We start from the raw sequence: 25,819 nt of genomic DNA, 5'->3' as shown, positions 1-25,819 counted from the left end.
GTATCTGTCGCGACTGCGCTATCTGCGCGGAAATCAAACCGCGTTTCTATAACCCTCCCATGGGGACTCTGGTGAAGGCTACACGCCCGTGGGAACGCTTGGCGATGGATTTCAAGGGCCCATTGCCGGTGTCGAGCGGCTCTCGCTATCTGCTCACTATCGTTGATGAGTACTCACGATTCCCCTTTGCTTATACGTGCGCGGACATGACTGCTGCCACGGTGATGCGATGCTTACAGAACTTGTTCTCAATGTTCGGTTACCCGGCCTATGTCCATACCGACCGGGGTGCGGTCTTCTTGTCTCAGGAGGTGCGCAGCTATCTGCTCCAAAATAACATTGCGTCTAGTTACACCACGCCGTACAGACCCCAGGCTAATGGGCAGATCGAACGCTTCAACGGGATTATCTGGAGGGCCGTCATGCTCCACCTCCGGACCCTCGGCCGGGGCCTCGATAAATGGGCTTGGTCACTACCTGCGGTGTTGAACTCGATCAGGGCTCTCCTGAGTACGGCAACCAACCAAACTCCCCACGAGCGACTTTTCCACCACCCCAGGAGCTCGGGGTGTATACGGTCTTTGCCCAGTTGGCTCGCTGGGCCCGGGCCGGCCTACCTTAAACGGGCGGTTCGCGCGAGCAAGCACGACCCCCTTGTGGACAAAGTGCAGATTCTCCAGGCTAATCCTGAGCATGCTCGTGTGATGACGTCTGATGGCCGAGAGACTACTGTCTCCGTTCGTCACCTTGCCCCTTGCGGGGTCGACGACCTTAGTAGGGAATCGGACGAACCGATCGAACCCATCTATGAGACTATGGCCTCTCCCGACGCTCCCATCGCCGACAGTCCACCGACCCTCCCCTCGTCGAGACTACCCGGGCCCGACGACTTGGAGTCACCCCCTTCGTCACCCGACCCTGTTGGCGCCTCTGACGCCGGGGACACAGGGATACGAGATGCCGTACCCGGGGAATTTCGGACGCGTGCTGGCAGAGAAATTCGCCGCCCGGCCCGATACGGTTGGGTCGACTGATACTCCGCACCCTATTCATGCTGACGCTCACTCGCTTTTAGCCACGCGGCCGTATAATTCTGACGGGGGGGAGAATGTAGTGAAATCGTATTCGTACTGAACCCGGGGTGATGCTCGCTGCTCGTTGTCATCGTTGTCACCGCTAGGGGCGTGACTATAAGACCCGCTGCTGCGACGGTGCTCCGAGGACTTCTCCCTTGTGACATGTTACATCGGTAGCCTCGCTAACGGTACGCCTTTATAGAATATCTAGCTTGCTTGCATTGAATGATATGAATGGATCCATGAGATGTCGCATCGTATACTTATTGTGTATTTCTACTTTACAGGAATGATGTGATGATCTAAATGCAATTAAACCAAACCGTTGGACTAAAGTTGTGTGGACCTGAATGGTTTTACACAACAGCAAGGTTCAGGGTTGATCGAGTAGGCGTGGGGAAGGGCGAGGCCTTGCCAAACTACGATGGCCTCGGTTGAGCACGAGAGAACACACTCTCAGAGAGTATCTGTAAATATTTAACTGGAGAAATAAAATGGAGAAATAAATTATAACAGAGGATTCTGCCCCAAGTAAAACTCCAGTCATTGCTATTGAGAGAGGCCCAGCTGAGAAATACACCATCTGAATAATTATTGTAATATTTGAGTAGATGTTCTACTACTGATTTACAATTGTTATAGTACAAACTTTATAGATGTGAGTAGATGTAAAAGGAGAGTTCTAGGACACCCCCAACTCAGAGCACATTCCCCCACATTCCCCACACCCCCCTTGCTCCCAAACCAAAACTAGCTCAACCCAAAACAGGAAGTGACTCACCACAAACAGGAAGTGACCAATTAATGATTTAATTTTCAGATTTCACGATTTTCTCGAATTTTCTAAAATTTCCCAAATTTCCCAAAATACAGTGGAACCTTGACTTACGAGTGCCCCAACTTACGAGTTTTTCGAGATACGAGCCGTCGCTCGGGCGGTTTATTGCTTTGAGATGCGAGCCGAGATCTGAGTTACGAGCTTTCGCCACCCGGTCATGTGGTTATCTTGCCGTGCACGTACAGTATCTCTGTCGTATAGCGCTGCATTTTTGTTTTCGCATGTTGGTTATTTTGAGTTTTGCCGCCAGGTGGGTTCCGGTCACGTGGTTATCTTGCCGTGCACGTACAGTATCTCTGTCGTATAGCGCTGCATTTTTGTTTTCGCATGTTGGTTATTTTGAGTTTTGCCGCCAGGTGGGTTCCGGTCACGTGGTTATCTTGCCGTGCACGTACAGTATCTCTGTCGTATAGCGCTGCATTTTTGTTTTCGCATGTTGGTATTTTGAGTTTTGCCGCCAGGTGGGTTCCGGTCACGTGGTTATCTTGCCGTGCACGTACAGTATCTCTGTCGTATAGCGCTGCATTTTTGTTTTCGCATTTTGGTTATTTTGGAAAATTTCATGTTCATGTCGAACATTTCATGTTCATGTTCATGTTTTCATGTTCATGCCATGCCAGGCCACAACTTGTTCAGAGTGCCGGCGATGGCTCGCCTTCTCTTTGTGGAAAACACGGTGAGATCCTTAACATCCAACAACTAATGGGACGCAAATGGGGTGCCCAGTTTAGCGGTACACACATTGATGAATCACCCTGCCTGTGATTCACCCATGACAGGTTATAGCTGGGTCGGGATTCAAACCCAGGCTGGACAGTTTAGACTTTAGAGTCAAGTGTGCGTACCTCCAGTCCAGGCCATCCTGCCAACTTGTATGCTGCATACAGGTGAAATATAAAGCGCGAGATATTTTTATATATTTGTACTGTATATTTAAAAAAAAATTGGTGTGGTTTTTGGCGGGCTGGAACGGATTAATAGCATTTCAATGCATTTCAATGGGGAAATTTGATTTGAGATACGAGCAATTTGAGTTACGAGCTCGGTCACAGAACGAATTAAACTCGTAAGTCAAGGTTCCACTGTATCAGATTTTCACAAAAATAATTATAAAAATAAAAATATTGAATTTTTTATTTAACAGGATGAGAATTAGAAATACAAATGAATCACTTAAATGAAAAAAATAGATATTATTAACATTGATAATGAAATAATTAATAAATTTAACATGGAATTTGATGTACTTCATGGAAAATTGAATATTATAAAAGATTTAATTGTAACTTGTAATGAAACGTCAGTTGATATTAAAACAAATATTGCAAATATTGAACAAACATTTCAGAATATTAATCAGGATAAAATGTTCTACATTGTAAGGACAGGATTATTGATACATGAATATAAATCCATTTTATCTAAACCATTATCACCGATGAATACACATAATCCAATCTTTAAAAAGAAAGTATCTTTTATAAATGAGTTTTTAGATATTGTTAAAGAAATAATAAGGTCAAAATTATAGAATATACCCATTTTATATGAAATTAAACCTATCGCTAATATTACTTGCACATTTTGTAAAAATCAAAACTTATCTGATTTTGAAATAACTAACACAAATATTAAAACATGTTTGTGGTGTAATAACCAACAATTAAGTTTTAACACAAATATGACATAATGAATATAAGAGAGTAAATATAATAGGGAAAAATATTTGCAATAGAGTTTCTCATTTTCAAAAATGTATTACCCAATATCAAGGTAAACAATATTGTAAAATACCAGAAAAGGTTTATAACGATCTGAATGAAAAGTTTAAAGCATATAGACTTTTGATCGACCATGAAGACGAGGTTATAAAATATTCCAATATCACGAAAACTCATATCACCATGTTTCTACAAGAATTAAAATATACAAAACATTATGGTAATATTAATCTAATATATGTAACATTAACCAAGAAGAAATTGGATGATATTTCTCATTTAGAACAAGCGTTAATTACCGATTTTAAAACATTCTTAAACCTATACGATGAAAAACATGGTAGAGATAAGGTTGAAGCACTGGATATAAAAAAAATTCTGAACATGCAATATTTATTATTTCAGTTATTGCATAAACATAATCATAAATGTAATCTTGAAGATTTTACTGGTTTAAAAACAATTGAGTGTAAACAATTTCATGATAAGATTTGTCATAACGTATTTAACACATTGCGGTGGACATTTACACCAACATTTTAATTTTATTCATTTTATGTTTTGTGGGAAAAAAATTGATTTTTATTTTAAAGAACTTTCTCTTGTATAAAATGAACAATATGAGGACATATAAAAAGCGGGTCACAACATATTGTAATGTTTGTGATCGCGATTATAAAAACAATTATAAACAACACCTTCAATCCAACAAACACAAAGCCAAACTTTCACAGATGATGGCTCCACTTGAACAAGAAAAACCAAAAACATGGTATTGTGATGTTTGTAAACGTGATAATAAAAGTGAACGTCAAAGACATCTTAGATCACGCAAACACACACTCAAACTTTTACAAATGGTAGCTCCACCCGAAAGAGAAACAAAATATTGTCGCATTTGTGATAAGACTGTCTTGAAGAGGAGCTTTCCTACTCATCTTAAATCAAAAAAACACAAAGTTGTTGGGGTACACGATTAAGGACTGTGATGGAGCATTTAGGGGTCATATTAAAATAAGGATTTTAAATTTATCACCCCCAGAACCAAAATCAATAGCTGAGGTGGTTGAAACAGTCAACCCCGCCATTGAAAGCTATGTAAAGAATACGTTGGTTGAGATTAAACCCCTTAAATTTTATATGGGAGTAAAAATGGAATTGAAAAAAATCGAATACTGAAATAGGGGATCTAATTATAAAACGTTATATAAGAACAAAACCTAACTTTATCACATCACTCCAGGGATTCTTATTAACGGACGTTTATGATAAACTTATAGAACAAGAAGAACAGGTAGATCATTCGCTTGTGGGTAGTGGATTTACTATTACTAGAATACTTTTCATCGATATACATGATCTAAAATCAAACCCCCTAAAAGCTTCTTCTTATATTGAATTACCGAAAAATGTAAATCTCAAAAAGGCGATTATTAATATTCAAAACAAAGATCATAAATGTTTTCTATGGTCTCTTCTTGCACACTTACATCCTATTGAAGTTCATTCCGAAATGGTATCACATTATGAGAAATATGAAAATGAGTTAAATGTTACTGGTTTACCATTTCCAATGTCTATGAAAGATATTCCTAAATTTGAGAAAATGAATAATCTATCTATTAATGTTTATGGTCTAACGGATAAAAACAACGTTCAGAATTTGTACATTTCTGATAACTATAAAAATTATGAAACTCATATTAACCTTTTATATTATAATTCAGGAGAAAATTCACATTACGCTTATATCAAAAAAAATTCAAGATTAATTTCTTCACAAGCAAGTACAACATCAGGGTAAAATACTGTATACCCCTGTTTGCGATGCCACATCCTCACCCACAGGAGCCAAGAAGCGTTAGACAAACACTTAGATTTCTGTGTTAAACATAAATCCACCGTAATTAATATGCCGGTTGAAGGTTCAAACATAAAATTCTAAGATTTCGATAAAACTATAAAACACCCCTTCGTGATATATGCTGACTTTGAATGTATTCTTGAAAAGATAAACGACACTTCTTCAAAACCAAACGAAACATCCACGAATAAATATCAAAAACATACTCCTTGTGGTTTCTGTTATTATATCAAATCATCCATTAGCGACAAATACAACAAACAAGAACTTTATAGAGGAGAGGATGCGGCTTCTGAGTTTATAAAACGATTAGAAAAGGACTGTGCACGCTTAAGAAAGATAATAAGATTAACCAATAAACCGATGAACCCCCTAACAAAAGAAGAAGAAACAGAATTTAAGCAACCAAATTGTATCTGTCATCTGTGGGAGGAAAATTAATGGGAAGGAAGATACTGGGGCACCAAAGGTTAGAGACCATTGTCATCTCACCGGTAAATATAGAGGCCCGGCTCATAATGAATGTAATCTTAATTATAAAACCCTCAATTTCATTCCGGTCTTTTATCACAACAACGCTCATTATGACATGCATCTATTTATTAAGGAACTGGCAAAAACATATGGGAGTATTTCGGCAATTCCTACCACAGATCAGGACTACATTTCATTCACAAAAACAATCCGCACAAAAATAGGATTTTATGGATAAAAAGGTAAAGCCATATATGATACGACTCACATCAGGTTTATTGACTCATTTAAATTTATGGCAAGTCTATTATCTACCTTGGCATCAAATATTAAAAACCTTCCATGTCTTTCAGAGTATATATCGGATAAAAAAGAAATTGAACTCTTTTCACAAAAGGGGAATATACCCGTATGATTACATGGATTCATTTGAGAGATTTAAAGAAACACAACTTACCCCGAAAGAATGTTTCTATAACAAGTTAAATAAATGTCATATAACTGATAAAGAATATACTCAAGCACAAAATATTTGGAAAACGTTTAACATAAAGAACCTTGGAGAGTATCATGATTTGTATCTTAAAACCGACGTCTTACGACTAGCCGGCGTCTTTGAAACCTTTAGAACAGTTTGTCATAATAAACAATCATATGGGTTAGATCCCGTCCACGATTACACCGCTCCTGGATTGGCTTGGAGTGCCATGTTAAAAATGACGAAACAGAAGTTGGATTTAATCAGTGATGAAGATATGCTTTTAATGATGGAAGAGGCTAAAAGAGGAGGAATATCACAAGTATGTTCTAAGAGATATGCTAAAGCTAACAATAAGTATCTTCCTAATTATGATGAAATGAAAGATAGTTCTTACCTGATGTATTACGATGCTAATGATTTATATGGATGGGCTATGTCTCAAGCTCTACCTTATGGAGGACTCAAATGGGTTGAAGAGAAAGATTATGAAAAGGTTTCACAAAACATCGTTACATCCTCACAAAAAGAATTGGACGATTCGGAAGTTGGATATTATTTTGAGGTTGATTTGAAATATCCTGAAGAACTCCATAATAAACACGACAACCTACCACATGCCCCGACCTAAGAATGTCCGAAAGAAGAATGGCTAAGTGATTATCAACGAACATTTAATATAAAAGGTAAACCAACAGAAAAATTACTTACTACATTACATAGAACCACCTTTAGAGGCCATTTCCCCCCGCAGAGCAGGGGTTGGCCTTTTTTGGGCACCGTGGTCCCCTTTTTGAAGCAATGTTTTATGGCCGGATGCCCTTCCTGCCGCCAACCCTGTTAGTCACCTCTTGGAACACACAGGGAATTACCAGTGAACTGGTACTCAATTTGCCGACCTCGGAAGGATGACAGGCTGAGTCAACCCCCCTGGTGTTAATTCAGCGATCGACCGGGATTCAAACCCAGGATCCTCGGATCCCAAGCCGGCACCCTAACCGCTAAGCCAACACCAGGCTCAAAACTCAACCAGGTACACATTATATGATAAAGAAAATTATGTTTTACACCAAAGGAACTTGAAGCAATATGTATCGGCAGGATTGATAGTGTTACATATTTATATGAATGTATGTGAATTACCATTCAGGTCTTTGCTTATCCGTGTGTAGTATATTAAGTTGTTGTGTAGTTGTTGTGGTTGGAGGGTCAGGAGCCCTTCTGAGGGAGTGGCCGGAAACGGAAGTGACCGGAAACGGAAGAAGAAAAGACACGAGGAAAAAAGGACGATTATTATTCTTCCTCGCCCCGCTCCGACAAAAGGTGGGATCGACCTTGCGCTGCGTGAAACAGCGGCGTTCCGAAGCCTGTCTGGCGAGAGGAATTACCGGAACGTGTACCGGCCCGGTGGAGACGTCAAGTTGACGTGGGGCCGTGCATCGAACCCGCGTCTGGCCTCGTTCGCGGCACCGTCCAAACAGACGCGTGCGGGTCGCACGTTGGGGCCTAACGCGCCTTGCAAGCGGCATGGGGGTTGGCTTGCTCTACCGTATCCGCTTCGCGTGGCCACGAGGGGCTGCAGCCTCGGTGCCTGGTACGATACCTGCCCGGTGGAAAAACGTCCACCCGGGGTTCGTTCTACCGCCCGAGTGCGGTGACGGCGACCATCATCTTGGTCAGGAGGGGCCCAGAGACATTGTGCGGGACCGAGACCAAAAGGGTGTCGTGAGTACTCACCGGGACACACGTATATAAGATGGCCATCTTACTCCTAGGAAAGTGCTTGTGAATTGGGAATTGTTGATGGTTGTATATGGTTGATTGCTCGGGGAAAATCTCCGTGGTTGTGTCATTGCAATTGTATGGTCGTTCCCATTGAAATATATCCTTGAACGTCAGTTGTCTCCTGGGGTGAAATTCATATGGATTGCGTGGCGAAAGCGCATATTTAATACAGCTTTCTGGCGAAGTTCCTCTCACGGTCCGGGGGTCCCCGAGACCAGGTATTCACCGAGGGGACCACGTAACAGAATTGGGGGCTCGTCCAAATTACGATTTGCGGTTTCGCAATTGGGTCTACGTAAAATTGTATAAAATAATAAAATAATAATTTTTTATTAATTAAAATTTATTAATTAATTATTAATTGGTAATTTTTTTTTTGAGAAATTGGGGTAAAGTCTTGGGTGAAGGTTAACAGGTGTTAACGATAGGCACCATGGCGTTTGTGGCACAGAACTTTGGGGTAACCCCGAGTGAGGCACAGTTCCGAGCGTTGCTAAAGTCGGACCTCTTGAAATTGGCCAAACATTTTAACTTGGAGGTCCGAACTAATTTGAGGAAGGCAGAGTTGCAGGCCACGGTGATACAATCTATGGTGGGATTAGGAACATGGGACGAGTTAGCCTGGGAGTGGCTACCCGAAGAACCAGAAGACGTTGAGCTCCGGAAACTGGAGTTGCAGTTACGGAGCCAGGAACGGATTAAAGAAGAAGAAAGGAAAGCAGAAAAGGAAAGAGCAGAAGAAGAAAGGAAAGCAGAAAAGGAAAGAGCAGAAGAAGAAAGGAAAGCAGAAGAGAGGAGGGAAGAGAAACAAGCGGAGGAAAGGAGAGTGGAACGAGAACTCCAGGAAAGGTTAAAAGAAGAAGAAAGGAAAGCAGAAGCAGAGGAAAGGAGAGTGGAACGAGAACTCCAGGAAAGGTTAAAAGAAGAAGAAAGGAAAGCAGAAGCGAGGAGAGAAGAGAAACAAGCAGAGGAAAGGAGAGTGGAATGAGAACTCCAGGAAAGGTTAGAAGACAAAAAAGCAGAGGAAAGGAGAGTGGAACGAGAACTCCAGGAAAGGTTGGAAGAGAAAACAGCACAAGAAAGAACCGAGGAAAGGAGAGTGGAAAGAGAACTCCAGGAAAGAAGAGAAAAGGAACAAGCAGAGGAAAGGAGAGCTGCAAGGGACCTCGAAGCAGAGGAGAGAAAAGCGGAAAGGGAATTAAAGGAACGTGACATGGAGCTTCAGCAAGAAATCAAATTCAAGGAGCTGGAGTTAATGAGAGAACGGGGAGAGGCACCACCCTTGCTGACGGGGTCGACACCTAACCAGAAAACCTGGGATGTGGGCAGACATGTGAGGCTGGTTCCACCGTTCAGTGAAAAAGAAGTCGCGAAATTTTTTCCACACTTTGAGAAAGTGGCTCGACAATTAAACTGGCCGGAGGAGGCATGGACCATACTCGTGCAAAGTGTGCTGGTGGGGAAAGCTCAGGAAATTTATTCGGCGCTACCAATGGACCAATGTGCAGATTATGAGGTACTGAAGAAGCACATCCTCAAAGCCTATGAGTTGGTTCCGGAAGCTTACAGGCAAAAATTCAGGAATGCCAGGAAGAGGGAGAGTGAGACCCATGTGGAGTTTGCCAGAGTGAAAGAAAACATGTTTGATCGGTGGTGTGAGTCAAAAGGAGTCGGGAAAGACTTCGAAACATTGCGGGACTTGATCCTGGTGGAGGAATTCCAGCAGTGTGTCCACGAGGACATCAAAGTGTACCTGCAGGAAAAGAAAGTACCGAAGTTGTGGGACGCAGCCACCATGGCAGATGATTATGCCTTAACCCACCGAATAGGGGTCCACAAACCTAACTCCTCGCCTAGACTTCAGCAGGGGAGTTATGGAACACCCGGTGCGGAGAACGACCTTACATGGCGGCGGCCTCGAGATGATTATGGGGACAACTATGATACCCCAACGGTTAGAAATCCGAGGGCTACGGGCCCAAGACAAACCTATTTTTCGGGGGGCTCAAGGCCGACCCCGAGGTTCTCCCCCGGGCCTACTTGTGCTTTTTGCCATAAAACTGGACACTTGATGTCCCAATGTTACCTCCGAAAAAGGGAGAACCCGGAACGGAATCAGTCTAGTGCGACTCCGAATGCACTGGCAAGTGTGAGAAATCATTCTTGGAGAGCAGAGCTGGGGGAAGATTCCCCTGTCAAAGGTACGGCGTCCCGGGAGAACCTTGTTCAGGAGGGCTACAAACATTTCATTTCAGAGGGGTTCGTGTCGCTGGATGGCGACCCGAGTAACCAGAAGCCAGTTAGGGTATTGAGGGACACAGGAGCACACCAATCGTTGATGCTGGAGGGCATTTTGCCATTGTCGGAGAAGACGGCAACTGGGGTTAGTGTGCTTTTACAGGGGGTCGGGGGCTATGTTAAAGCTCCGCTTCATGTCATCCAGTTGAGTTCTGAGTTGGTATCCGGGCCGGTCACCGTAGGCTTACAAGCCACCCTTCCTGTGGAGGGAATCTCTTTTATTATCGGGAATGATTTGGCCGGGGGGCGAGTTTCGGGTAATCCAATAATGGTGGACAAGCCCAGTAAGGAAAATAACACCACTCGGTTAGAGATGGAGATTCCGGGTATCTTTCCATCCTGTGCAGTGACTCGGGCTATGGGTAGAAAGCACGCGGAAGAGAAGGAGGAAGAAAGAGAGGGGGAGTTGGAACCCTTAGAGGTACGGGAAGACAACTCGAAAAAGGGAAATAACCAGGGGAGGGATTCCCAGGAATTTCGAGAAAGGGTAGCGTCTGGAACGCAAGGGGACGTGGAGTGTCCGTCGGAGACCGCGGAGAACGAAGTGGAGCAAACCGCGCGGGTCCGAAGGAGACTGGTGGAAGAACAACACGAAGACTCGGAGATCCAGAGGTTAATTGAGAAAGCCGTTACGGAAGAAGAGGCTACGAAGATACCTGTGGGGTATTTCATGAAGGGGGAAACCCTAATGAGGAAATGGAGGCCCCCGGAGGTACCCGCAGACGATGAGTGGAAAGTTCACTATCAGATTGTGGTGCCACCGCTGTACCGGAAGGAGATCTTGAGTTTGGCACATGAGACCCCTTGGGCCGGGCACCTGGGAGTGAACAAGACCTGTGACAGGATATTGGTACATTTTTTCTGGCCGGGACTGCGACGGGATGTGGCGGAGTTCTGCAAGTCCTGCCATTCTTGTCAGCTGGTGGGAAAGCCGAATCAAAAAATCCCCCCCGCCCCGTTAAAGCCAATTCCAGCTTTTGAAGAGCCATTCAGCCGAGTCATTGTGGACTGTGTGGGCCCTTTACCCAAAACCAAAGCTGGACATCAATACTTACTGACCATCATGTGTGCGTCCACCAGGTTCCCCGAGGCAGTGCCTCTGAGGAAAATAACGGCGGCAGTTATTGCAAAGGCCTTGATTAAATTTTTCACTTGGGTTGGCCTACCTAGGATCATTCAATCGGATCAGGGGACCAATTTCATGTCCACACTGTTCCAGCAAGTGGTACACCTGTTGGGGGTGGAACAAGTAAGATCCAGCGCCTACCATCCCGAGAGCCAAGGGGCCCTGGAAAGGTTTCACCAGACTTTAAAGAATATGATCCGAACGTATTGTTTTGAATGTGCCAAGGATTGGGATGAAGGGATACCCCTATTGTTGTTTGCGGCGAGGGAGTCCGTGCAGGATTCCTTGGGATTCAGCCCGTTTGAACTGGTGTTTGGACACGCAGTGCGGGGACCGTTGAAATTGGTGAAAGAACAGTGGTTACTACAGGAGTCCCGGACACCGATGAGGGAGTATGTGGCCACAGTAAAAAACCGATTGGCAAAGGCGTGTGAGGTGGCACGACGGAACTTGAGAAGGGCCCAGGGGAAAATGAAGGAGAGACATGACAAGACCTCGCAGATAAGGAATTTCAGTCCTCAGGACCGGGTGTTAGTATTGCTGCCCGTTCCAGGTCAGCCCCTCCAGGCTAGATATTTCGGTCCTTATGCAGTGGAGGAGAGGGTGAATGAGACAGACTACGTGGTGACCACTCCCGACCGACGAAAAAAGCGACAGTTGTGTCATGTCAACCGACTGAAGAAATATCATGAGAGGGAACCGGTGGAAGACGTAGTTCCTGTCTCACCGGTCGTACCGGTGACAATGGACGGAAACGCCGGTGTGAAGTTTGATAACTTGGATGACCAGGCCTGCCCCAAATTGACGAACACCGAAGTGTTGAATCATTTGGATGAGAAGTTAGGTCATTTAACAAGGGAACAGCAAGGACAACTGTCCAGCCTAATGTTCGAATTTAAACATTTGTTCACAGATGTACCTGGTCGTACGGACTTAGTATATCATGATATCGAGGTGGGGGAGGCCACTCCAGTGAAACAACACCCCTATCGGATGAACCCGGTGAAGATGGAGTACCTTCGGAAGGAGATGCAATATATGTTGGACAATGACATCATCGAACCAAGCAACAGTGAATGGAGCTCCCCATGTGTGTTGGTTCCGAAACCCGATGGCAGCTTCCGGTGTTGTACGGATTTAAAACGGGTGAATGCAGTGACCAAGACCGACTCCTATCCGCTCCCGAGGATTGACGACTGTATTGATCGAATAGGCCCAGCTAAATTTGTTACCAAATTTGACTTGCTGAAAGGGTATTGGCAGATCCCTCTTACCGATAGAGCCAAAGAAATCTCAGCTTTGGTCACTCCGAATGGGTTATATCAGTACAAGGTCCTCCCTGTTGGGTTGAAGAACGGGCCGGCGACATTTCAACGACTGATTAATAGGCTCATTGCAGACCTGGAGGGGGTGGAGGCATATCTGGATGATGTAATCATCCACACCATGACCATGGAAGACCATATTAAGCAAATCCATGCATTTTTTCAGACGATGTCCGAGGCAGGTCTGACCATCAACTTAGCCAAGAGTGAATTTGTAAGAGCACAGGTAGTGTTCCTCGGCCATGTAGTAGGGCAGGGTCAAGTACAACCAGTGACCGCCAAGGTAGAAGCTATCGATCGCTTCCAAGTCCCAAAGGGGAAGAAAGAGCTGATGAGATTCTTAGGTATGGCGGGGTGGTACCGGCGGTTCTGTAAGAATTTTTCGGATGTGGTAGCCCCTTTAACGAGTTTGTTGAGAAAGGAGACCCCATTCGTTTGGGATGGCAAATGTCAGGCGGCCTTTGCCCATGTCAAAGCGATACTAATGAGCTCTCCGGTCCTAACCGCTCCGGACTTTCAGGCACCTTTCAAGTTGGCCGTAGATGCAAGCGATGTGGGGGCTGGAGCGGTCTTGTTACAGGAAGATGAGGATGGGGTGGACCACCCCGTGTGCTACTACTCCAAAAAGTTCAATAAACATCAGGCAAATTATGCCACCGTGGAGAAAGAGACCCTGGCTCTCCTGCTAGGGCTTCAACATTATGAGGTGTATTTAGGAATCACGTCCTTTCCCATAAAGGTCTTTACGGATCACAACCCCTTAACCTTCATTCAAAGAATGAAAAATAAAAATCAGAGGTTGATGAGATGGAGTTTGGCTTTGCAGGGGTTCAACTTGGAAATTGAACATGTACGGGGCCGGGACAATGTCGTGGCGGACGCTTTGTCCAGATTGAGTTAATCTGGGGGGGGGGGGGGGGGGGGGGTTGAGTGATCTGGTTTGTTTCTCCAAATTGGCCGGCAAAGAAAGTTTTCGCTGGGTTCAAACTTTCTTTCTTGAAGGGGGGGAGTGTTACATATTTATATGAATGTATGTGAATTACCATTCAGGTCTTTGCTTATCCGTGTGTAGTATATTAAGTTGTTGTGTAGTTGTTGTGGTTGGAGGGTCAGGAGCCCTTCTGAGGGAGTGGCCGGAAACGGAAGTGACCGGAAACGGAAGAAGAAAAGACACGAGGAAAAAAGGACGATTATTATTCTTCCTCGCCCCGCTCCGACAAAAGGTGGGATCGACCTTGCGCTGCGTGAAACAGCGGCGTTCCGAAGCCTGTCTGGCGAGAGGAATTACCGGAACGTGTACCGGCCCGGTGGAGACGTCAAGTTGACGTGGGGCCGTGCATCGAACCCGCGTCTGGCCTCGTTCGCGGCACCGTCCAAACAGACGCGTGCGGGTCGCACGTTGGGGCCTAACGCGCCTTGCAAGCGGCGTGGGGGTTGGCTTGCTCTACCGTATCCGCTTCGCGTGGCCACGAGGGGCTGCAGCCTCGGTGCCTGGTACGATACCTGCCCGGTGGAAAAACGTCCACCCGGGGTTCGTTCTACCGCCCGAGTGCGGTGACGGCGACCATCATCTTGGTCAGGAGGGGCCCAGAGACATTGTGCGGGACCGAGACCAAAAGGGTGTCGTGAGTACTCACCGGGACACACGTATATAAGATGGCCATCTTACTCCTAGGAAAGTGCTTGTGAATTGGGAATTGTTGATGGTTGTATATGGTTGATTGCTCGGGGAAAATCTCCGTGGTTGTGTCATTGCAATTGTATGGTCGTTCCCATTGAAATATATCCTTGAACGTCAGTTGTCTCCTGGGGTGAAATTCATATGGATTGCGTGGCGAAAGCGCATATTTAATACAGCTTTCTGGCGAAGTTCCTCTCACGGTCCGGGGGTCCCCGAGACCAGGTATTCACCGAGGGGACCACGTAACAATAGTAAAGAAAGTCCATAGAGTTATACAGTTTAACCAGTCATTGGATGTAGGAGTATATTGATTTTAATACTCAAAGGAGAACCGAATCAAAAACCGATTTTGAGAAAGACTTTTATAAATTGATGAATAATTCTGGATTTGGAAAGACGATGGAAAATCTTAGAAATAGAGAAAACATAAGACTTCCTACATCTTTAGAGCAAGCATCAAAAGTAACAAGCGTTACGCCTAGGTCCCCCGTCGGTGAAGTGATGTGAGTTGACAAAGTGGAAGACGCAGAAAACATGGAAGAGTCGATAATATTTGCGAGTGGGTTGGAGACACACCCACACACCAGATTAGATAGAAGTTAGTAGTTCGTTTATTGTCCCCCGTCCCGCCGCGGAGCGAAAGGGGGACGATGGTTTTCCCCTCCGTCCGTGTGTCTGTCCGTGCGTGCGTGCGGGCGTGTGTAAGCGAAGGACCGCATTCGAATTTGGTGTGCGGGTGCAACCCACGTCAAAATCCAAGATGGCCGCCGCCATGTATGTCTGATGCCATGTATGTCTGAACCTTGTGAACGTAATATCTTGAAAAATAAGCGAAGTACCAACTTCTAATCTGGTGTGTGGGTGTATCTAGGCACAAGGAAGAAGGCTTTTGAAAATTGGGTCGCCACGTCAAAATCCAAGATGGCCGCCACCATATGTATGTCTTTTTTTTTTTTTTTTTTTTTTTTTTTTTTTTTTTTTTTTTGCATACAAGATCGAGGCTCGTGAACCTTGTGAGCGAAATATCTTGAAAAATAAGCGAAGTACCAACATCTAATCTGGTGTGTGGGTGTATCTAGGCATAAGGAAGAAACCTATTGAAAATTGGGTCGCCATGTCAAAATCCAAGATGGCCGCCGCCATGTATGTCTGAACATTGTGAGCGGAATATCTTGAAAAATAAGCGAAGTACCAACTTCTAATCTGGTGTGTGGGTGTATCTAGGCATAAGGAAGAATGCTATTGAAAATTGGGTCGCCACCTCAAAATCGAAGATGGCCACCACCCTATATATGTTTGAACCTTGTGAACGAAATATCTTGAAAAATAAGCGAAATACCAACTTCTAATCTGGTGTGTGGGTGTGTCTAGGTATACGGAAGAATACTATTCAAAATTGGGTCGCCACGTCAAAATCCAAGATGGCCACCACCATATATGTCTGAACCTTGTGGGCGAAATATCTTGAAAAATAAACGAAGTACCAACTTCTAATCTGGTGTGTGGGTGTATCTAGGCATAAGGAAGAATGCTTTTTAAAATTGGGTCGCCACGTCAAAATACAAGATGGCCACCGCCCTGTATGTCTGAACCTTGTGAGTGGAATATCTTGAAAAATAAGCGAAGTACCAACTTCTAATCTGGTGTGTGGGTGTATCTAGGCATAAGGAAGAACGCTATGGAAAATTGGGTCGCCACGTCAAAATCCAAGATGGCCGCCTCCATGTATGTCTGAACCTTGTGAGCTAAATATCATATCATAGCATGTTTTCTGCGTCTTCCACTTTGTCAACTCACATCACTTCCCCGACGGGGGACCGAGGCGTAACGCTTGTTTTTCAAGATATTCCGCTCACAAGGTTCAGACATATATGGTGGCGGCCATCTTGGATTTTGACGTGGCGACCCAATTTTCAATAGCGTTCTTCCTTATGCCTAGATAAACCCACACACCAGATTAGAAGTTGGTACTTCGCTTATTGTTCAAGATATTTCGCTCACAAGGTTCAGACATATATGGTGGCGGCCATCTTGGATTTTGACATGGCGACCCAATTTTCAATAGCGTTCTTCCTTATGCCTAGATACACCCACACACCGGATTAGAAGTTAGTAGTTCATTTATTTTTCAAGATAATCCGCTCAAGGGTACGCACGCACGGACGGATGGAAGCACGCACGGACGCACACACGGACGGAGGGTAAAACCATAGTCCCCCTTTCGCTCTGCGGTGCGACGGGGGACAATTAATAAACCCAGTTTTCAAAGAGAAGTGGTGTTTTCAGAGAACTTTGTTGCTATTCATTTGCAAAAAGATAGCATTAAAATGGATAAACCTATTTATATAGGAACGATGGTTCTTGATTTTTCAAAATTACTCATGTACTAGCCGAAACCCGTGGAACATCCACGGAAGGGAGGATGTGGTGTATGGATAGAGTATACCATTATGGATGGCATCGGGGATTTGCTTGTCCGAGTAAGAGTTAGGAAGAAAGATGAGAATGAAGAGTGCGTATATGAACAACGTATTTATTGCAATCTACTTAAATGACAACGCTACGATATACTTTTGAAAAATGAATGGATTTGTAATAGGAATCGGCATAGCACCACTCTGGGATTGTCCACTCAGTGGACGGCTTGCTGTCGCCTTCGACTGTTCAATCAGCGGACGGCTTGCTTCGCCTTCACCCAGCAGATGCCAATAAGATGGCGTCGTATGGGCAGTTAATCGGATGCTTTTGGGCCCCAACGTCGGCTAATTCAGATTTTTCGAGTATGGCTGTACGTGATAAACAAAGAGCACGGTTTGTAGATCGTAAATCCATTAGTGCCGTGGGCATCGGGTCACTGGGTGCGGCATAAAAGGGATAACAAAGTCGAGTCCTTACGCTATTATTATATAGATGATTACCTTTACAATAACTTTAAGAAGAAATATCATAATAATGTTTCTCTACTTTATATGGATACGGGTAGTTTCATTTTAGAAATTAAGACGGAAGATGTTTATTCACATATGCTTGAGGATAGTGACTCGTATGATACGAGCAATTATAAGACAACCGATAAGTTGTTTTCCTCAAAGAATAAAAAGGTTATTAGAAAGTTTAAGGATGAATTAGGAGGAAAGGTAATGACTGAATATGTTGGATTGAGAGCTGAGGCTTATGCTTATAAATATATTGATGATAATAATATTGAAAGATGTGATAAGAAGTTAAATGGAATAAAGAAAGGTGTTATCAAAGAAGAAATAGAGTTTAAACATTATTATAATTGTTTAACTTTAAAGAAAGAGGAGTTTAGAAAAATGAATACGATAAGAAGTTATGCACATCAATTATATATGGAGGAGGTGAACAAGAAGGCCCTGGAAGCTTATGATGATGAAAGGTTTATTTTAAACAATGGAATTGATTGTCGCTCTTATGGGAACATATACATAATTAAAAAATAAAATAAGTTAATAATAAAAATGAGTTATTGCATCAAATGTAAAAAGAAAACTAAAACTAAAAACATCTCCTACGATATAAATAAAGCGAATTTCTTAAAGAGCATGGCATTACATTATACAGTACATTTAATGAAGGAAAAGCAGTTGTTATTGAGCGTTTTAATCACACTTTGAAAGAGAGGTTATATTAAAAAAATTCACACAAGTCGGTTCTCAACAATGGGTATCAGAAATTCAGGATATTGTTAATAATTATAACAATGTGGTACATTCATCTACTAAAAAAAACCCATCAGAAACAGTTACAAAATTAGAATATGAAAAGAAGGTTAATTTGAGAAAACCAAAGTTAAAAGTTGGCAATGTTGTAAGAATATACAGATGGAAAAGTCATTTTGAGAAGGGTTTTGCAAAGAGATGGACTAATGAACTTTTTAAAATCGTTGAGATAACGGATACAGTACCTTGGACTTATAAATTATATGATTTACATGGAGAAGAAATTTTGGGGTCATTTTATTCACAAGAGTTACGAAAGACAAAACTTGGAGACAGAAATAGAGGAGGATGAGGAGTGGTTAACTAATAAATTAGATTATCACGGTTATTTTAAATCAGAACAATTTACGTGTCTTGGGAAACTTGGTTCTATTTCGAGTAATCCTATTGCAATTCATACAGAAATGAATGAGAATACTACCCCCAAACCATTATTTTTATGTTGTAATAGCGTTATAGGTACGGTAAAAATGTTTATTGACCCAATTGAAGATAAATAAAAAATTTTTTATATTAAAATGGCAAGAAAACTACTTCAGGAAAATTATAATTTTTGTATCCAAGGATACTTGCAAGAAAAGGGGGTAAAATTTTTAATTCCTTATGAATTGGAACATAAACAGGGAAAGTTTGTAATTAAGGATTGGCGATATACCGATATTGTAAAACCCACAAATAGAGATCTGCTTAAAATATTAAATAAAAATGAACTTCTTAGAGTTATGAAATATAAAAGCCTTTTAGAAAATGTTAACAAATCCTATTGGTACCCTATTGTGAGAAAAATAATTATAAATACAAGAATAGCTCAAAATCCAGATGAATATATTGTAACGAATTTGAGAAGTGTAACGAATTTGAGAAGTGCAACGATTTTGAGAAAGTGTAACGAATGTGAGAAGTATGGTTTTGTTGTGTGTAACTGACCCTCGTAATGTAAAGAAAGGTCGAAGCTCGTCCTCTTAGTTAATTTCATAAACCTACACACAGGACACCATATATCCTTTTAAATAGTTAGTCCCTTATTCTCTGTAGGTTAAGGATGTGTTTCCCACTAGTTTGACTCTTCATTGCACCGAATTAAATAAGAGTAGGCCCTCCGACGCCCCATGGCAGCTTCCAAGTGCCAGGTTTTCCACTTTGCTGCAATTGACTCTTTAGGCACTTTGCTGCATTTTCATCTGCCGTCCACTTTGCTGCATTTGACTCCATTACGCACGAGGTAACGACGAAGAAGAAAGGCGGGTCTCCACCTCGTCATAGAGGGGAGGAGTAAGTCGGCCCCGCTCATCCAACCCAGAACGAGGGGTTTGGCTTGAGAGGGCGGAGAGAGAACGCTTGGGGGAGGTTCGCAAAGGGTGAAGGGCGGGGCCTATATAACCCGCAGCGCGATGCTCCCCACGGAGATGCACTGGAGATGAGCTGAGATGAGCTGAGATGAGCAGCTGAGCTTTTTGGAGAAGATTGAGGTCCGAGGAAGAGTGAGAGAGATGTGCGGCAGATGTGCGATCCAGCTAAAGCAGCCAAGAGAGAACGAGACGTGAGGGGGGTGCTGATACTGAGCAATACGCCGAGACCCTCTAGGCCCTATTGCTGGCTGTGGAGACGCGGAGCTGCCAGCTGCTGTTCGCTTCGAGCACGGAACGTGGACCTCGACGGTGTGGAATTGCCCGGACCTTTCCTGCCCTGCCATCGGCTTGGACCTTCTCCTCCCTCCAGTGATTCCTGCCATCAATTCCCCTGTGTAAGTGTGCCCGTTTGTCCGTCTTTCATGTTTTCTTGGGGTATTAATTAAGACTGCCATATATAAGCTAATCATTGCACTATGTCTCCTGCTCCTTCAATTGCCTTATAAATCATCTTTCTTTTCCTTTCTGCTTAGTGTGTATAAATAGTAATAAATCTTGTTATTCCCTACTTTGTTTTTACTTCTTCATGCTCTTTCGGTCGCTTTAGAGGTTTCCATATTGAGTGCACGTGGCGCGACTCGGCCAACGTTTGAGAATCGGGTTAGTCTTTGGTAATGCTAATGGCTCGAACGTCGGGTTGCTAAAAACCGCTCGGCAACTAACTAGACCATCCAAACCGGGGTTCGAGCGGTACTTGTCTCCCTAGTCTGCGGAGGGACGGATAAAGGTATTCGGGATAAACCCTGGGCCCATAACCCTGATCCGTTCCATCCCATGGGATAGCGTTACAAGTACCAGGAATGGGGAGACGGCCAGCTTAACAGGACAAGGGGCTAATCACCCCTTGCTAACGGGTGAGCCGTCCTCCGTATCCGTAACAATATGGAAAATGTACTCTGGGGAGATGCCCTAAAGGTTAAAAGAGATGAGGAAGAGAGGGAGAAGGAGAGGGCAAAAGAGGAGAGGGATATGGAGGAGAAGGAGGAGAGGGAGAAGGAGGAATGGAAGATGATGAAGGAAGAATAGGAGAAGATGAAGGAAGAATTGGAAAAGATTAAGGGGGAATGGGAGAAGAGGGAAGGGGAGACAGTTTACGAAATGATGCTGAGGCATGATAAGGAAACAACAGCAATGCTAGCCAGGGAAGAGGAGGAGAGGACAGCAAGGACAGCAAGGGTAGCAAAGGAAGAGGTAACAGCAAGTGAAAGGAGTGGACCAGTAATAGAAGAGGGAACAGGGGGTAGGGGTGCGTCACCAGAGCACACAACATATTGTCGTGTGACTCCGATTAACACCAGAAGATTGCAGATAGGCCTAAACGGTTTATTCAGAGGCAACAACCAAACACGGATTTTACTATGTCGCACGGGAGGAAGAAGGAAAATGGAAGCTGCGCAAGCGCTTACCTTGTGCGCCGACTGCCGCTTCGATCCTGCAAGGAAATTAATTCAACCGGGCACAGGTTTAAATGGGAAGGAAAATAATACAAGGGTTTATTGCAAAGAAAATCGGGACAGGGAAAAGCACGCGCCGGTAATAAATGTCCGAATCGGGACGTCCCCACACGACAGATTTCAGAAACGAGACGAGGGAATATGAATTAAGGAAAAGAACACGTCATGTAATTGTGAAATGTGGTGTGAGCTTATCTGTCCGACGTCTTGTATTGTTTGCCGTCCAACACGGCTCCATTCGGCGTCCCACGCGGCCCTCTCTGACCGCCTCCGAGCACCACCAGGCCTCGCTCCAAGCACCACAGCAACGCGAAGGCCGAGCCAACGCCCACTCCGTTCGCACACGAGGCCCCAAAGCAGGAAAAGCACCGCGCGTCCAACGCACGCTAGCGGTTCCAAGCGAGGTCGATCTTTCCACACGATCGGCCTGCCACGTCCAGTCAGCTCTCCCGAAGTGAACGTGCAAGAAAGCAAGCGAACTCCCCTCGGGCTATTACTCGACTCAACTCGGGCTGCGCAAGACTAAGAAGAGCAGAGAAAATGTCCAAGCACCAGAAGAGAGACAAGAGGATCGCAAGAGACTCTCCAGACCAACTCCGTATCCAAGTTTGCTGCTGCTCCAAGGCAAGCGCAAATCCAACTTCTTTCTTTCTTTTCTCTCTCTCTCTCTCTCTCTCTCTCTCTCTCTCTCTCTCTCTTTCTCTCTCTCTCTTTCTCTCTCTCTCTCTCTCTCTCTCTCTCTCTTTCTCTCTCTCTCTTTCTCTCTCTCTTTCTCTCTCTCTTTCTCTCTCTCTTTCTCTCTCTTTCTTTCTCTCTCTTTCTCTCTCTCTCTCTCTCTCTTTCTCTCTCTTTCTCTCTCTCTCTTTCTCTCTCTCTCTCTTTCTCTCTCTCTCTCTCTCTTTCTCTCTCTTTCTCTCTCTCTTTTTCTCTCTCTCTTTCTCTCTCTCTTTCTTTCTCTCTCTTTCTCTCTCTCTTTCTCTCTCTCTTTCTTTCTCTCTCTTTCTCTCTTTCTCTCTCTTTTTTTTTTTTTTTTTTTTGTATACAAGATCGAGGCTCGTGAAAGAGCGAACATTAATCACACAGAAAGACAAACAGACACATAAAACAAATAACATCGGGAGCGGTAGACAAGATGAGGAGAGAGGGGGAAGGACACAAACACAACATTTGAGAGCAGGGACCGAGAGACATGGAGACATCGAGAGAACTGTGGGAGGGAGAGGGCTTTGGGGGTGAGGCATGGGAAGGGGGGGGGGGGGGGGGGTGGGAGAGGTATAAAACATATGGACACTGCCAGGACTTCCAGGAAAGAAGTTGGAATTTCAAACAAGGTGGATCTGGGGTGAATTAGTGGGGGTAGAAAAGATCAAGGTTTTGGATGGGGGAAGATAAGAGATGGTGGTGAACAGCTGTTTTAAAGACCTGGAGGGAGGAGTGTGATTGAAATGAGTGTGGGAGTTTGTTCCAGAGGCGGGAGAAAAGAGGAATGAAAGAGTGAAGGTGAGCAGAGAGCCGAGATTTCGGCAGTTTAACCATCAGAGGGTGGCTGGCAGATCTTGTGCGACCTGTAGGAATATTTGGGGGACAGAGCACAGAGAGAGCTGGGGGAGCAAGGCCGGAGAGGAGTCGGTAGAAGACAGAAAGACCACCTACCTGCCTGCGGTGAGTGAGTGAAAGGCCCTCAGAGATAGCTTCATCGCGGGAGATTCCAATGATTCTGAAAGCTTTGGATTCAACAGCGTGAAGCCGAGCCAGGTGTGAGGCAGGAGCACCAGCCCATAGGGGAGAACAGTATTCCATTGAGCTGCGGATGAAAGCCTTGTATGTGGTGAGGAGCTCAGGTGTGCCTAGGAAGGACTTCGCACGACGGAGGATGCCCAGTCGGCGACTGGCTTTGCAGGCCAGCTTGGAAATGTGGTTTTCCCAAGAAAGATCATGGCAGATAGTGAGACCCAAAAGCTTGAGCGACAGAACTTCTTGGAGAGGATTGTTGAGAAAGTAGATGGGAGGGTTGTCCAGTCGATCTTTTCGGAGAGACATAGTAAGAGTGTGAGATTTGTCAGGATTGAAAGACATGTTCCACTTGTTTGACCAGTCTGTGATTTTGTCCAGGTCTTCAGAGAGTGAGGAGGCTGCAGACTGCCGATCTGAGGGAAGAGGAATGGAGCGGCAGAGAGTGGAGTCATCAGCAAAGAGATTTTCCAGAGAGTCGGAGAGATCATTGATAAAGACCAGAAAAAGCACAGGGCCCAGCACACTGCCTTGGGGAACTCCAGCCTGAACAGGAAGGGGAGATGAGAGAAATCCATTCAGGGCAACACGTTGACTACGACCAGAGAGGAAGTCCGCAAGCCATGCATGGAGATTTCCATGGATACCATAGGAGGAGAGTTTGGTGAGCAGAGCTGGGTGCCAGACCGTATCGAAGGCACGTGATATGTCAAGGGAGACAGCTCTGATTTCCTGTTTGGCATTGAGGACCTCCATCCATTGTTGAGACAGCAGAAGCAGCATGTCCAGAGTAGAGTGACCTGGTCTGAAACCAAATTGATGATCAGAGATCAAGCCATTGGAGAAGAGGAAAGATTTCATATCCGAAGCAATGATGGATTCCATGACTTTGCTGATAATTGGGAGCAGGCTGATTGGTCTGTAGTTGCAAGGATCTGTTTTTGCACCTTTTTTGTGTAAAGCGGTAATGTTTGCTGATTTCCAGGATGCTGGCAGATGACCTTGAGCAAACGATAGGGTGAAAAGAACAGAGAGAGGGTGAGATAGAGCGGCAGAGCAGGATTTTAGGACCCGTGGGCTGATGCCGACTGGTCCAGTTGCAGAATCAGAGTCGAGGTTTGACAAAAACTCCTCCACCTTGTCAGGAGAGAAGGACACAGAGTCCAGGAGCAGTTGGGTTCGACTGGGAAAGGTGGTAACAGAGAGAGATGGGACTAAGGATTTTGAGGCAAACACAGAGTTGAGGCATTCGGCTTTGTCATGTGCGATGTCAACTGTGTGGCCATTTGAGGTAAGGGAGGGGATGGAGGGGGAACAAACACTAGAAACGGATTTGACCAGACGCCACCAGGATTTGGAGGAAGGAGACAGGTTTGAGAGTTCATTCTTGAGTGAGGAGAGATAGTGCTTCCTGGCACTCCTGAGTGTAGACACACACTTGTTCCGAGCTTGGTGGAAGGAACTGAGATTGCCTTCAGTTGGATTAGTCTTCCAAGAGGCAAAGGCAAGTTGTTTCAGGGCAACTGCCTCACCACAAGATTCAGTGTACCATGGACGGGAGGAAGGGTAAGACAACTGAAGGCGAGATGGGATAAATCTGTGCATGAGAGAGATCAGTTTGCTTTGGAAGAATTCCCAGGAAGAATTGATGTCAGAGGCAGTGGAGATGGGAGACCAATCCAGACGATTGATGGCTGCTTGAAGACCGTCCCAGTCGGCCTGAGTGAAATGCCAGACTCGTCGACGCTGAGGAGGCTCTCTGAGAATGGCCAGAGAGATGTCCACTTTGACAAGCACATGATCAGAAGAACCGATTGGAGCAGAAGAAGAAGAGTTCTTTCTTTTTCTTTTTCTCTCTCTCTCTCTCTCTCTCTCTCTCTCTCTCTCTCTCGCGCCCCCTGCTGGCCGTTCGTGTGTTGGGCGTGGCGTCATGGCGGCTGTGAGCAACTGCTCTGTGGTGTAGCGAGTTCTTTGTGAGTTTTCCTCCTCTCCTGCCCTCCCCTGCCCCCCCCCTCCCTCTCCTTTCCATCCTGTGTACTTTGGCATTTTGTTTTTCATCCTTCCTATACCTTTGTCTTCAAGAGAGAGAGGTTTGAGAGCGGACCCATTTTGGGTGCGGCCTACCGGCTTCGACGACGCTTTGTAAGCCTTTTTGTGCTTATACTGCACGTTTATTATTTATTCTAGTTTGATTTATTTCGTTTTGGTACCTACTTGTCCGGTTCGGACAAGTGGGGGGGGGGGGGGGGGGGTGTTAATTCGCTGGGATGGCGAATGCACGCTCTCGGTTAGAGGCGTTCGACAACTTAACAAGGAAGCATGCATTTGTGTGTGTTCCACCCGAAGGAACTTCCACTGAGGACATTGTTTTGTCGGTGGGGAAAATAATCGGTTGTGAAAATGTACGAGCAGCGTCGAGAATGAATCAAAAAGTTGTTGTATTTGTGTCCGATGAAAAATTCGTTCACGATGTTGTAAGTGCGGGTTTAACCACAGAGACAGGTCTCTTTGTCTTGGCGTCGCCTATGGACACTCCGTCGATGAGGGTCGTCATATCTAACGTACCCCCATTTATAACCTGCAACCAGCTGATGTCCGTTTTGTCCCGATACGGAACAGCTGTGTCAAAAATCACAATGATTCCGCTCCGGTCTCAGGATGAACGTGTTAAACACGTGATGATCTTCAGACGGCAGGTGTATATGGTGCTTCCGGATCGAGGCGATGACACGGGGTTAAACATCACGTTCAAGGTAAAGGTGAACAACCATGAGTATCAGATGTATGCGTCATCGGCCTCATTAACATGTTTTCAG

General features: G+C 44.7%; 1 protein-coding gene across 5 annotated transcripts in view; it reads left to right on the top strand.

Moving 5' to 3' along the window:
- The window catches only part of LOC137427407 (galactose-3-O-sulfotransferase 2-like), a 93,066-nt gene that overhangs the window by 47,591 nt on the left and 19,656 nt on the right, over positions 1 to 25,819 (top strand). Inside the window, exon 1 of one of the 5 annotated variants that reach the window (XM_068116882.2) lies at positions 16,960 to 20,153. The exons of the other annotated variants lie outside the window; for them this stretch is intronic. Within the exon in view, the coding sequence (XP_067972983.2) occupies positions 19,911 to 20,153 (243 nt within the window). The 5' untranslated portion in view covers positions 16,960 to 19,910. Of the gene's footprint in view, positions 1 to 16,959; positions 20,154 to 25,819 lie in introns of those variants that run through there. 5 annotated transcript variants of the gene reach the window in all.

This window comes from Myxine glutinosa, chromosome 5, assembly GCF_964187855.1.
Source record: "Myxine glutinosa chromosome 5, kmMyxGlut1.1, whole genome shotgun sequence".
NCBI lineage: Eukaryota > Metazoa > Chordata > Myxini > Myxiniformes > Myxinidae > Myxine > Myxine glutinosa.
The sequence above is the reverse complement of the archived record's forward strand: the minus strand, read 5'-3'. Positions and strand labels throughout refer to the sequence as shown.